Below are 14,427 nucleotides of genomic sequence, written 5' to 3' on the forward strand. Positions count from 1 at the left end.
ATTAGATGCAAAGCACGGGGACAATACGCAATCGAAATATTTTTAAACTCTCGAGTGAATACTTGAATGCTGGCGACACTTGGCTGATGTGTGATGCTATATTAATTGATATTTGTGCATTCAAGTAGGAGAATGAGCAGATTGGGAACGTTTTTTTTCGAGATGTTATGCACACCTCGATATGTTTTCTAAATATATGCAAAGTGGACAGTATACGTAGCTGAATATTCGACACGATTACCATCTATTTTGTTATCTATTTCAAAGTGAAACTAGTCGCCTTTAGCTTCCACAAGATACCACCTGAAACGCCCAAATGGAGATGTAACTAATTTGGGTCTTTTCTATTTTTTTCAATGTTGACCTATTTTCAAGGTTTTGGAAGTTTGAACGTTTTTCTTTTTTCATTATTTTTCTTTGTTCTAGTAGAACTTTCTCGCTGAAAACACACATATTATTGGACATCTTTCGACTTATCTCGTGGGGCACCTGCCTAATGTCCTACCTTAATCAGCTCTAATTTTAAACTTTTGAAAATGTTTCCGTAGTTGTCTAGGATGAGCCTTTATGATGTAAGTCCTTACAATTTTATTGTGGACCTAAGCGTTATTGGAGTTTTTAGCCTCTGCACTGTAAAGTTTTTTCGTTTTAGTTTTGCGTTCTATTTGCTACATCCATTTTCTATTCGACCCATTGATCTGAAATTTGGATACGGATATTGGAACTATGAACTCTCATCCAGGTCATGAATGAGTTGTGGTGCTTGTGATGGTTGTGATATTTATTAAGTGGGGGCCCAACATTCACATCAGTGAATATGAGGCCTGTCTCATACCTCTATCGCAATTAAGGGATACGGGTCCCGAGTTTTAATGCACAGCTCTAAGCGTTGAGGCTCATAAAGACCTTTGGTCGTTGACCATAGAGGAGGAGGGCTGGGGGTAAGCTCTAAAAGGCTCTCGTCTCTGAAATTATCCAAATATGAACAAAATCATGATTGTTTATTTGTATGGGGCTAGTGTTAGGGCCATTGCACTATCCTCGTAAATCACCTATTCAATGGCTTCCCGCCTACGGCGTTAGCAGGCTTTAGTGAATCTGAGAACATTCTCCAAAGGCGGAGAATGTGCAGATTCTTCATTGAAGAAAACCTTGCCAAGGTGTCGTCGTCTGAGATCTGAGGAGATCGAGCAGCTGCATAAAAAGTGCAGGGTCGTCTCCTTCTCCTCCTCACATTCGCAGCACATAGCTGAAACCACCACTCCAATCTTTTCCATATGGTAGTTTAAGGAGCAGTGTCCCGTTAAGAGCCCAACTAGGGTTTCCATGCCCCACTTCTTAAGGGACAACAAAAATGCCACTCTAGCGACCCCAGGCTCTTTCACAAGGATTTTCCCCTACCGACACGAGTTCAAATTCCCCCACTCAGCTGCGTGAATTCTTGCAATTTTACTCCTCGATCAGTAGACTTGATCGAGGATGGCCGGATTCCAAAAACTGGTTCTGGCCCCACCATTGTGGATCGAGACCCTTGGTGAGCCAGTGTAGCAAGTGATATTATAGTGCCTCGGCATCCGCACCAGGAATGCTTCGTTCGTTTCGTTTTCGGCCAAGTTTCAGCAACACCTGATGGCAACTCCACACCAACTGGTTTGATGTGTCGCTCATGTTTAGCGCTGATAATGCCGCCCGACTGTCGGAACAGATTCGAAGCGTCCGACCCCTCCATTTCTGTCGCAGACATTTTTCTGCTGCCAATGAAATGGCGTATATCTCCGCTTGGAATATGGTCGTCATTTTTCCGACCGGTCGGGCCAGTTCCATAATCGGATTCCCCAAGAACACCCCTGCGCCCCATACGCCCACCATGATTGACCCGTTGGTGAAGATTATTAAGTCTGTAATCTGAAAAGACGCATGGCCATTGTCGACCATTCTTCTCTTCGGTGATTACGGCAGTGTATGCCTTTTCAAAGACGAATTGGAAACCATATGATCGGTCGGCATCAGAGCTACCGGATGTTTGTCAAGAACTTTCCAGATAGACGCATGACCGTGTGATTGGCTGCCTTTCCACGCTCCAATGGTATCGAGTTTATATGCGTCATTGGCTGCTTTCCGTTTCACCTGCATGTGAATGGGGGGGGGGGGGCAGATTTAGGATAGTTTCAAGTGCCGCAGTCGGTGTAGTACTCAATGCTCCAGTAATACTTAGGCAACCAAGCCTCTGCATCTGCGTTAGCAGCTTCCTGCTGTTAGTAAAGTTCAATCTCGGCCACCAGACCTTGCATGCATACATCAAAATGGGTTTTATTATGGATGAATACATCCAGTGTATCTGTTTTGGTGAAAGTCTCCAGGTCGTAAATATCGCATTCCTACAGCACCAGAGGAATCTATAGGATTTCTGATATTGTTCCTGGATATGATGCTTCCACGTTAACTTGGAGTGGAAATGTACTCCTAAATACTTGACTGTTTGTGTCAGCTGGATTTCCGCCCTTGCTAAGGTGGGTAGCGTATAGCTGCCCCACCTGACATTCCTAGTGAACATAACTAGTCCAGTCTTCCTAGGGTTCACCGCGAGTCTATTGCGGAGGCACCAACTGTGGATTTCATGTAGTGTTTAATTCAAGCGGTCTCATACTGCGTCCACAAACTTGCCGGTAATTATCACGGCTAGGTCATCCGCAAATGCTTGCACGAAGACGTGTTGTCCTCTGGGAGCCAGAACAGATTTTATGTACATCCTACCATGGGGCTATTCTTGACATTTGTCTAATGCCAATACTAGCATAAAGAGAGTTCAGTACGTAGTTCGTTCTGTGTTTAGTGGTGTGGAGGACCCAACAACCTTTAGTTTACCCCAAAATTTATTTAATTTAGATAGTTGGAAAATGAGCCTCAAATTTCATTGGTTTTAGGACCTGCTCACTTTTCTTATGGCAACTAGATTTATTACTTTCCAGACCTTTCTCATGAAGATTATGAGAAGAAAGTAGATTGTAGATTTTGGTTTGGTTTTGAGACTCGGCAAGGTTTGGGATTTCAGCAGGCCTTAGGTTTAGACAGTGAATTGCCGCATCCATAGCCTCGAATTCATATATTTTGTTATTTGGTTAATTCTTTGAAAGCATCTTGGCAGTTTCGACTGTTGATTCGGCTTCGTCCAGCGCAGAAACAATCTCTTCAAATGCCTCCCCATTTTTGCCCTGGGAGCATCGCGATCGAAGTGGTTCCTAGATGTTGATTAATTGCATATATACATTTGAAACTACAACATAACTCCAAGGCGAAAACCTCCTTGTTCTGGTCGAAACTTCGCAGAAGCCTGAAACAAAAATGTGAGTCCAAATACTACATTGTCGATCTAGAATTATTTCGGTTAGGGAATGTACTGACATATCGCTCATTGTAAGTCCTTGATAAGGATCAAATTGCAACACTTGTGTTTATCAGTTAGCTTGTTTACGCATTATGTCGTCTGTTTTCTTCGTAACACATTTTTTTGATCCGTTTTAAGGTTATTAAAATGTATTCAATGCCTGTCTGTCTGTCACAACCGATTTATTTGGAAATGGTGGAAGCTATTGTCACGAAATTTGGTGATAAAACGTTGTCTGTGAATCTCTTTACATATATTATATATGTATTTATATTTTTTGTTGAGTTTAAAGGGTGACCCCCATACATGTAAACGCGAACTGTACAATTTTTTTCACAGAATGTGGGAAATCAAGTCAAAGCGGAGTGAGGGCTCAATATATATGCCCCGAAAAGTGTAACAGCACTCGTTCTCAGAACCATCCAACAGGAAAATCTGAAAAAAATCACAATGGTGTATCTATATAAAATTAAAGTCTCAAAGTACATCGCATTCCGACATTTGGCCAAATAAAGTTAATAATAGTATATTACCTTTTTATATTATAGAAATTTACCCGAAAACCCCCTTAAGTTCCTCAGAAGTATAAGTATAAGCTACCATCATAGATGATTATATAATATACAATTTTGGAAAGTTTGAAGGAAATCTGATTATTATATATTATAGAAGGTCAAAATTGTGTATTTTACGTGAATTTATCACAATCTAAGACGTTTATGGCACCATCATCATATAAAGTGAACTAATATGAACGGCGGTTTTGGATGTATCATGGAATATTTTGAATTTTTAGTTACACACGAATGGAAGAACGTGCATAGAAAGTTCCTCAAAGAAAGTGAACACAAAACCTTTATACTTGAAGCGTCTAGTTTCTGATATTTCTGGTTTAAAAAACGAATGACATCAATGTGGAGCAACGGCCTGCTATCAGGTTTAGCTTCAAAGTACAAAAGAAAATTTTGCAAAACTTCAGCAGGATTGTTTTAGATGTATTTTTGTCGACCCAAAGAATGATTTACCTAGTGTCCGCAACCTGATTCTACCTATAGCTTGGTGAAGTGGCTGAGGGGTTTTCCCTCATCGCTGCAACTCCAACATAGCAAATGGTAGGGTGTGCCGAGCCTGGCGACATGGTCCCCTATAGGTTAGTACCGCTGCAAATCGCTGTAAACGCTGTACCGCATTTGCAAGCGTCTGGTTCAAAAGATCTCGTTATCCGATCTTTTCATAGGAGAAGGAGTAATATCCTTGTAACAAGGGGCTGGTCTTTCACTCTGTAATCGTTGGAAAGCCCACAGCAAGCTCTGCTTACTTGTGGCTTAGTTCCTTGTGAATGCCTTCAGTTCCCGGGGTATGTCGGCTAACATGTTACTCTTGCCGTAGGGCTTTCTCGTCTAACATCCACACTCACGGAGCCTGCAACATTGCAGCGTGTTTAATGTGGAGGTATAGAAGTACATTGGAATACTGCGGAGCCTTAGTAGCACCTGCACACGCGTTTCTTTGAATCCTATTGAGCTTGATTCTATTGTTTTCGGCTAAATCACCATCAAATCGTCCATTATACTGATCCATGGCCTTTCTTCTTCCTGGAATCAATGGCCATGGATTCTATTTCTGTTCGCATTCTTGCACGTCTCAGGCGTGTGTATAATGGTGTTTGAAGGTTATCTGCCGATTAGGATGAAGGTGTCGTGATGTTCAAAGTTTGATAATAATAAATGCGAAATTGGAAGCTTAGCACTTCAGATATGGAGGTATTTCGTAACTTTTTAAGAGGGAATGTTTGGGTGCATTTGTACGTAACTCATACTTCTTAAATGGTGTTTTAGATTGTGATAAATTTACGCGAAAAATGTAACTTTGGTTTATTAGGACCTTGTTAATAATAGTAAGATTTGCTCCAAACTTTCGCATTACCATCGATGCGCAATTCGATCTCGTGCCAGTCAAGAGGTTTCTACATTTTCTCTGTCCTGATATGATTTTGATGAATCCACGTCATTCTAGCATTATCTGCGCCTTACTACATGATGTATTATACGTGGGAAATTTGCACTAATATCTTCATCTATTTTTTAGTTTCTCGAGTTTTTAATACTTCCTAACTAATTTGTGTGAACGACCCTTTTTGCAGTTAAGCGAAGATTCAATTCTTTGCGATATTCGATGCTTCCTTTAGCAAGTTCATGGAATGTCATTTTGTGATCCCTACATAGGTTTGAATTCGCCACATAGTCGGCTGCACCAGAAGTCATTGCTAATATCTTTAATTGGGCTGGGTATATCATTGCGATGGTAGACGTAGAAGTCGAACCGCGATTTTATATTGCATATGTTTTCTTCATAAACAGGGTAACTGGACAATTTTTTAATAACTTTCAACTTATATTGATTGTTACTGAGGGTTTGTGGTTGAGTATTTGCCTAGCCTTGATCATTTCATTGTGTGTATTTACTTGTAGCGCCCGACCTAAATCAGGAATGTCAAACTCTATCGAGTCAGCTAAGTTAAACCAAACCCAGCAATTCGTATACTGCCATTATTGGAAAGTGATTTATCGTCCTTAGAATTCTCAGATGTAATCCTTTTGAGGTCATATCATCTTGGTTATTTGCGACCCTTAAGCGGGACCCTTCGACGATATCATATTCTTTTTATTACTTCGAACAACTTCTGGAAATCGTAAGAAATACCCTTCAGATTGACATCTGTTAAACCGCTCTTAAGTTCATCCTAGAATCACGGAATGCAGCATTGTACGCTATAACATAGAGCGTCATCCTATCAAGTTAGGGGGAAACTGTACTATTTCTAACAAAATTATAAAAGATCAAATTTGTCGCTTCTGTACAAATTCAAAACTCTGAATGGCAGTATCACGTGAAAGTGGATATTCTCGCATAATATAGTACTTGTCGAAGATCCTGTTCGCATTCCCTGGCTAGCTAGCACAGTGGTACGCAAGCATTTGCCGACAGACAATTGACAACTTCTGGATATGAGACATAGTTTGTTGACTTGTAACTCAGAGCGATCGTCTGGCCATTGCTTCATATCCATGTTCATCATATTAGTTGCACTTTTTCTCTTAACTTAAATAAAAAAAATTGTTAGGATACCAGTTTAGGTCAGTCTACATAAAAGTCGCCCTGTCATCAGGGAAGTGGATGACAGGTGTTCCTCTGTTTCGGAAGCTAAGTATTCTAGCCATTAAGTCATCCAGACTATTAACACCTCTACTATTTGTTAAAAATTGTTAGCTCATTTTTTCGCTGCTAAAATCCTTTGGGTTTAGCAAAAGTGTTTATTTTCCCTAGTCCACTCATCCACTGTTCACACAATCAATTCACTCTATCAGCAGCCCTTTCAGAACTACTCGTACCAGTCGAATATAATCTGCCTGATTATTTAACCCTAAATCAATCCATGTCCACTGTTACCTTCAGAATTAAAATATAATGATCTTGTGCCCCAACACCATATTCTGATTGAAAGTGAAAGTGAACACGATGGCTCCATTGAAGGGATAATTATCGGCAGATTATCATCTATTAGCACCGCTTTGCTCTGGCGGTTGCTTAGAGTAAAAATCATCGTGCAGCCATTTCACTATGACCCACTGTATCAACACATTGCACGGGTCCACGAAACCCAGTTGCCTCAAGCAGCAACAGTCATCGAATGAATATCGACTACATTTCTGTACTACTTTAAATAAAAATAAAACCCGTCCCCGACTGTTTATTTTCACTCCTATCCGGGTTTAGGTTAGCGTTTCGGCCGTATGTTTTCAGATGGCACATTGCTGGTTGTCTGTCCGTCTGTTTACGGAATTTCTGTAGTTCTTTGCGCATTCCTCGCGCGGTCGTATGTAAATTTGCTACGCTCCCACTGGGGACGATTTTTTCATCATTCAGTGTTTCTCTGGCTTAATTGCAAGAATTAAGACATTTTCGCTGATCGTTTATGAACAAATTCTTATTCAAAATTAAACAATTTACACTCGATTCATGTGGGATCCATTTCGATAGTCAATTTTGAGTTTGTTTGGTAGGTCCACACGAGGCTCGTTCCCTTACTGTGGCGCTATATTTACAAAAAGTTTAATTAAAATCATATGTGAGTGTATTAAGCTTTGTAATTTGGCAATGAGGCGAGGAGCAGAAGCGTACGTGTGTTAGCATCCAATAAAATTGTTTTAATTAGACTCGTTGACAAATTCGCGGTCGCAAATTGATTCCGTCAAACGGAAATGACGACCAACGGCAAAGAATGAGTTGGGGGCGCATACGAGCAGTACAAAATGCAAATTAAATATTTGCTCCACTTCATAAAAGAGCAGACTCGCGGTCGGTGGACGAAGCGCACCGGGTGAATAAATTACTTCCAACGAGTTGTTATTAAACACATTTTCTAATAAAATACTATTGGGAAAAACGAGGGAAAATGTAGGAAAGCTTACTTGCCGGAAACACGAAACAAAAGTGCTAGAAAACACAATCGAGTCGGGAGTCGAAAAATCCATCTAAACAAAAATTGCACTGAATATTTACAAACAAACCGCAAGAAGCTTAGAAAGTGCATTATCAGTTCTATCCGGTTTTTTTGTGCAACAAGTGATTTGTTAATAGATTTCGTAGTGCGTGTTTTGGTTTTGTGATTTCGTCTCTCTAGTGACTTACGTGACATACGCACAATGGCAGCCAAGGCATCAGGTCTGATGAAAATCTCAAAGTTCATAAAAAAGAAGGTATTTCTATTCATAAATTTAATTAATTTTTTTGTGAAATATTTCTATCCAAATTAATTTAGTTTTATATGAATTTCGGGTCAAGCTGTGACCACATCATATATTTTCAAAAATGTCTCTCCCCTAGTTTGTAACAGCACTCCATTTATCGAGATTTGAATATCTTCGCTGCATCTTCTAATTAAAAGAATCTTTCTGAATATCTACATGAGATATTTCTTGAATTTTTCGTTTATTTTTAGAAAGTTCCATTTGAATTATAGCTATGGCAGCTTGGCTACTCTCGCACTGTTGAAAGATATGTCGTTCAGGCCTTGTAAATATTATAATGTAATGTAATCATTATTCAGATTTTAATAAACAAACGAGAAGATAGAGATCAAGGCAAAGGAGGATTCACGGCGACAGTGTGATCCGCAGTCACGTCAAGCCAGATTTTTCGTATCAATTTCGATGCGTAAATGCGTCTCCATAGGCGATATTACCTTTTTTGTACGTTTGATACGTTTTTTTTGTCATATTGCAAAATCACTCGTCCAAGCTTAATAATTTTCTATTTAATACTGGGTTCGAGCTGTGTGTGCTCATCTGGGAGATCCGCAGATCTATATGGGCTGAAAATATCTCGAGGTTAATAATGACCTTATGACTTTTAAAATTTACAACAAAAAATGAGAGGAAAGAATAAATTAATCGCTGTCGGATGATCTATGCGTTGTTGAGATATGATTGTCAGTTTGTTTTTGAGTGCATGATCTAATCTTGGACAGGAGTTGGTTGAGAATGTAGAATTTCTCACGGGATTATATTAGGTGTCATTCTGACCGCTTTGTGATTTAATATGGAATTAGAACATCATTCATATTCATAGATGAAAATATCTGTGTCAGAGAAAAAAGAACTTGTTTGGCAATCGAGATGATTAGTTTGGTTTGAGGTGAATCTCTAAAATTGCCTTCGGAAGAATCAAAGTACCTGCAGATATTCTTATAGATTGAAATAATGACAATGCAGCAGATATTAGAACTGTTTTGAATTAGTTCTAGTGAAGCTCCTTGCAAATAATAATTGGAAGGAGGGGTATTTGGTGAACAGAGCAAATGAGATAGGGCTTCACCTGCTTGGTTGTAAATCATGTGGCTGAGCATTACCATGCCCTCTAGTTATATTGAGCTTTTCACACGGTTCGTTCCTCGTAGAAGTTCTTGATCCTGCCCTTAAGATGTTTATAAGATCTTTGACCAGAAAGGACCAGGATAACAACAACTACGCTATTTATTGAGCTCAGTTCACGTTGAGACAAAAAGAATTAGTTCCACTTGCTTATATGACTTTTGGCAAAATATAATATTTCCTGAATTTCTGCATCGCACCCGTTGAAAATGTAATACGTCGATGGGTATAACGCAGGATTAAAAAGAGGTTGTAAGATCTCAATATATCGGTCAGTATCTCTTGTAAAGGAAGGCCGTCTCTGAGCTTCACCAAAATATGGACTACTGACATCGCTGGATGATAATGTCTTCCATATAGTAACTATTACTTTGAGCTTCTATAACTATTTTCAAATCGTGTCAATTGGAACTCGATCCCTATTATGTTGCATTTCAAAATTTCTATATAGTAATGGCCATATTTTAGTTGGTTTAGTTTAGTGGGGGGGGGGGGGGGCGGCAGCTCCAAGCACTCAGACCTTTATTAGGCCCATTTTACTATCTCCGGAGATCGCCTATTCAACGGCGTTCGCAGGCTTTCGCGAATCTGAGAACATTCTCCAGAGACAGAAAATGCGCAGACTCTTCGTTGAAGAAAACCTTACCAAGGTATCTTCGTCTGAGGTCTGAGGAGGCCGGTAGTTGCATATGCTGCACAGGGCCGTCTCTTCCTCCTCATCACATTGGCTGCATATGCCCGAGACCACCACTCCGATTTTTTCCATGTGGTAGTTTAAGAAGCAGTGTCTCGTTAAAAGGTCTACTAGGGTTTTCATGTTTCGGGTTCATTCGCCTGCGGGTAGAATTTCAAATTTCTCCATTGGGCTCCTTGCAACTTTCCTCTTCAGAGTAGACTCGAAAGTGGATGGCCGGGTGTAAAAAGCTGGGTCTGGCTTCGCCATTGTGGATCCAGAACCTTGGCGAACCAGTAAGTCAGCTTCTTCATCACCAGCAGTGTATGAATACTCTGAAGCCCACATCAGGAATGTTTCGTTCAGTCGGCCCAGTGTCAGCAGCTACTGATAGCAATTTCACACCAACTTATATCGTTGCTGTTTAGTGCTGATTATGCTGTCCGACTGTTGGAACAGATTCGAATGGTGCGACCCCTCCATTTTTGTCGCAAACAGTCTTCTGATGACAATGAAATTGCATATATCACCGCTTGGGATATGGTCGTCATTTTTCTGAGAGGTTGCATTTCCCGAAAATACCTCTACGCCCGGGATCATTTTCTATGACTGGCCCGTCGGTGAAGATTATTAAGCGTGCAATCCCAAAAGACTCGCGGCCATTTATCGGCCATTCTTCTCTTTCGGTGATTACGACGAAGTATGTCTTTCCCAATATGAATCTGGAAGCCATCAGAGCCACCTGCTGGTTGCCAAGGAATTTCCAGATGGACGCATGACCATATGATTGGCCGTCTTTCCACACGCCGATAGTATCAAGCCTATATACGTGGTTAGCTGTTTGCCCGGAAGCTATTTGCTGCCTGAAGACATATACTTATCCGTAGGCAAGTTTTTAGCCTCAGTAGCTGACGTCGATTGAAGATCGTCCGTTAAAGATTGGGTTCCAATTGGGTTGGTTCCCACTTGAATAAGTGGAGAATTTGAGTCTAGAGTGAGGCTCTCCACCGATGGGCTGAGGGTTGTCCCTTTGCCCAGGTTTCGTTCATCGTGATCGAAGTAGTGCTGTTGTTTTGTTTTGATCTTTAGGCTTTTAATTTTTTCATATTTGGCCGCCATGGCCTTTGTTTTACGGGAAAAGTAAATCGATCTCGGCAGAGCTTTTTTGCCGAGACAAGGCTAGTTGAAACGGGGGTCACCTGGTACCCATAGCTCACTGTCCACATCCACTTTTTAGCCTCTGTGACCATTCCTCGGCACGGTAGCCATACCTTTGCTTGGGGTTGTGATTACTGTTTGGCTTCAGGTGTCACCTCTGGTTTCCCGGAGGATCCTCCTTACTGAGCTCCCCCACCACGAGAAGGTAGGTAATCGTCGAGGGAGTAGTTAACAGTGGTCATATATCCTAACTCGGTAGCGCTCAGGCATGCAGAATCCACGTAAAAAGCACCTTGCCATAATACCAAATTGGCTATTGTTGAGGCTTTGTCGTCCACCCTGCCTGGAAATAGGCGACAAATTCAGAAGAAGAAGAGAAAATAAGAAAAGGACAAATATTTTACTCATATGTAAACTTTGCTATGAAAATAGAATATATATATCCATTTACAATTTTGCACATTGTGTTCCGTGAATAAGAAGGAGGAGGTCACCAATTTCTACGATTTAAACATAAATCCAAGGCATACAATGCATTAGCTAATGTGGAACCGCAATGCTCAGCGCAATTGTCATTGAGTTTTCTTTCACTGTTCCACTTCATGATCAGTTCTCGAAAGTATTTCCTTGCGAATTGCCCTTTGGGAACCATACATTAACGAGCGCCTTAAATGCAGTCCATCGGTCGCCCTGTTTCTTTCTATGGTTTCGAATGTCAAAATGTCAAAATGGAGAGCTTTGTGTTGCGGTTATAGAGCGAAAGATATTACGCTAGATCAATGTATGTCTCGAAATGGAAATGTTCCAGATGTTGGATGAAGCTGGGTTTAATGATTCGGTTATGCCATCTGGACTGTTATCTGGCTAGCAAAAAGTATCCTGAACATCCAAGTTGATTGAAAATAACCTGAAAGTCGATCGAAATGGCTATAACTGGACATGCTAGACAATAATTTAAACACTTCTCAACACCATTCGGACCAAACTTAAGGCCGAGAGAGGTGACGAACCCGATGCAGACAAACCAACCCTTCTATTGAACGGAATAAAGGCCTAAGGTGAAAAAGTTGTATTTTTTCCTACCTAGGTTGTCATAATGACGTCAAGTAATTTGATCTTCAACTAACATCGGTTGAAGTATTTTCGCTACCCAAAAGAATAGTCGTCTTTGCATTTACGTTTGAGTAACATTCTGTTTCCGGTTGCATCTTTTCCAAAGCGTCCTGCAAACTTAACCTGCTAGCAGTGCAATTTATCGTATCTGGAGCACACAGCATCCTATTTAAGTTTTTTGATTCGACATGTTTTCATGTTTAAGGATATCAAGCCTATCGGAATTTTTTAATTAATATTTATGTATGGTTGAAAGGTTTATCTGCTATATTAGCTGGTCACGATGTTGAACTATCCTTGTAAAAAAATATCAAAGTTATTTTTTATGAGGAAAAACTTCCTAACCGATATTCCCTGATAGTCTCTGGAACATAATCTAGAGTATAGACCATTCTACAAACGCTATATCGTCTGCAAAAGTATAAGGTACTATTGACAGTTTGAACATCTGCCTCGGAAGTTTCAAGGATATTCATTTCTCGCAGTCATTCTAATATAACAGATTAAAATCAGATCATCCCTACTATTAGTTTCGGAATACAAATTGCTGCATGTGCTGTTCTTTTAAACCAGTTCGAAACTAGCTACAATCAATACAAGCTTGCTTATCTTTATCCATTTGGCAAATACATGTCTAGAATTTGAGTATTCCACTCACCACTGCTATTATCCTTGCTTAGTAACGGGCATTTCCCTAGTATATCAGTTATTATTGGTTGTTTGGGCAGAAGTTAGGCAATATCGGGGTTCGAATTTTAGCAGGTTAATACTATACGAAATGACACTGTTCTTATAGTATCCTCCAGGCAAAGGATTGTTTCGATTACCAGATAAATAATAGATAGTTCGCTATTAGTGAAATACAAATAATATACCTTTAAGTGCTGAGGGCACAAGTAAGGTGGTTCGTGCATCGCCAATGGACTTGGGGTTATAATACGAAGGTCGGTACCGTGTGATAGAAAAGGATAATTCGGACAATCACAGTTTACCGGAAGGGTGAGGAAAGGGTGTAGGGTATACTCTTCACAACAATGATCGCTCAAATACTTCTCCAGAAGCGCTAATGCAGCATAATTTTCCTGGCACCCTAATACGAGCTGACCTCGCTTCTGAACGGAACAGACACTGAAGGTGAAGAAGTTTCTCGGAACATACCATTCAGTTACGGTATGAGGAAATCCAATAAAAACTTATCTATTGCATACCAAAACACGATTTGAAGAATTTGCCCATCAGATAAATATATTTTTACTTCTGATTGGTTGACCTCTAGCTCTGCTCACCTGTGTTCACTCCTAACAATGTAATAGTGGACACAAGTCTCATTACAGGCCCAAAGTTTTTTTCTCAATCTGTTGATAAATTAACGATTTTTTGTCCTTCGGGCCGACGCGCAATAGATTGTGAAACTCTAGCGATACTCGGCTCAATGCAGAGGATTGTAATGGACGCAGTTTTGGAGATGGTGATGAGCAGCTTCAATCTTTTGGTCTGTGGTCCTTGAAACCTTCGCACGTTTATGTATTTCTTTCTCAATCATTTTTGACTTTACACGTCTGAGGGCCAAATTTGCTTTTAAAATGACATTTACTAATTGTGTCTAATTGTTAATCGACGATTTGCGATCACCGAATTTTTTATTTTCTTGACATGGGCATTGTCAGTTGACGGCGATTCCGACCGGTACATGCTTTGTCTTCAAAAGGTCCTCGTCCATCTTTGAAATGCTTATACCACTTGTAGACGATATTGTTTGCTCTCCGAAAGTCTTCTGCAACAACCTCAACGTTCGACAATGTATTCTGCAAACAAAATATGATACAAGATCTCTGCTCAGTTAATTCAAGTATTATAAAAACCAACGGAGCAGCTTTTTTCATCTTACAGAATATACAGAAATACTGGATTCGATTAGTAGACTTATACTAATATTGATGCCATGTACGAGTATTTTGAAATTTATTCGGCTAGAGCTTTGAGTGTCAATAAATGGTGGATTTTCATTGATATTTTAAGCAAAAGTCAGACTTTATCATAAATCCAAGTTCCTTTCAGTATCTTAATGATTCGGGTCAGTCACTTTCTTCACCTTTTGCTTTCTGTTGAGTGTTTTATTTTGTGGGTTGTCTTGAGGCCTATGTTGTCATATCCCACACTTTTGT

At 40.1% G+C, this 14,427-nt stretch overlaps 1 protein-coding gene across 21 annotated transcripts in view; it reads left to right on the forward strand.

Annotated features, from left to right (window-relative positions):
* LOC119658683 (TLD domain-containing protein 2) overlaps positions 1-14,427 on the forward strand; it is a 357,611-nt gene that overhangs the window by 297,215 nt on the left and 45,969 nt on the right. Inside the window, exon 1 of one of the 21 annotated variants that reach the window (XM_038066264.1) lies at positions 7,237-8,145. The exons of the other annotated variants lie outside the window; for them this stretch is intronic. Coding sequence (XP_037922192.1) covers positions 8,092-8,145 — 54 coding nt within the window. The 5' untranslated portion in view covers positions 7,237-8,091. Of the gene's footprint in view, positions 1-7,236; positions 8,146-14,427 lie in introns of those variants that run through there. 21 annotated transcript variants of the gene reach the window in all.

The sequence above is a fragment of the Hermetia illucens genome, chromosome 6, assembly GCF_905115235.1.
Source record: "Hermetia illucens chromosome 6, iHerIll2.2.curated.20191125, whole genome shotgun sequence".
In the NCBI taxonomy this organism is placed as follows: domain Eukaryota; kingdom Metazoa; phylum Arthropoda; class Insecta; order Diptera; family Stratiomyidae; genus Hermetia; species Hermetia illucens.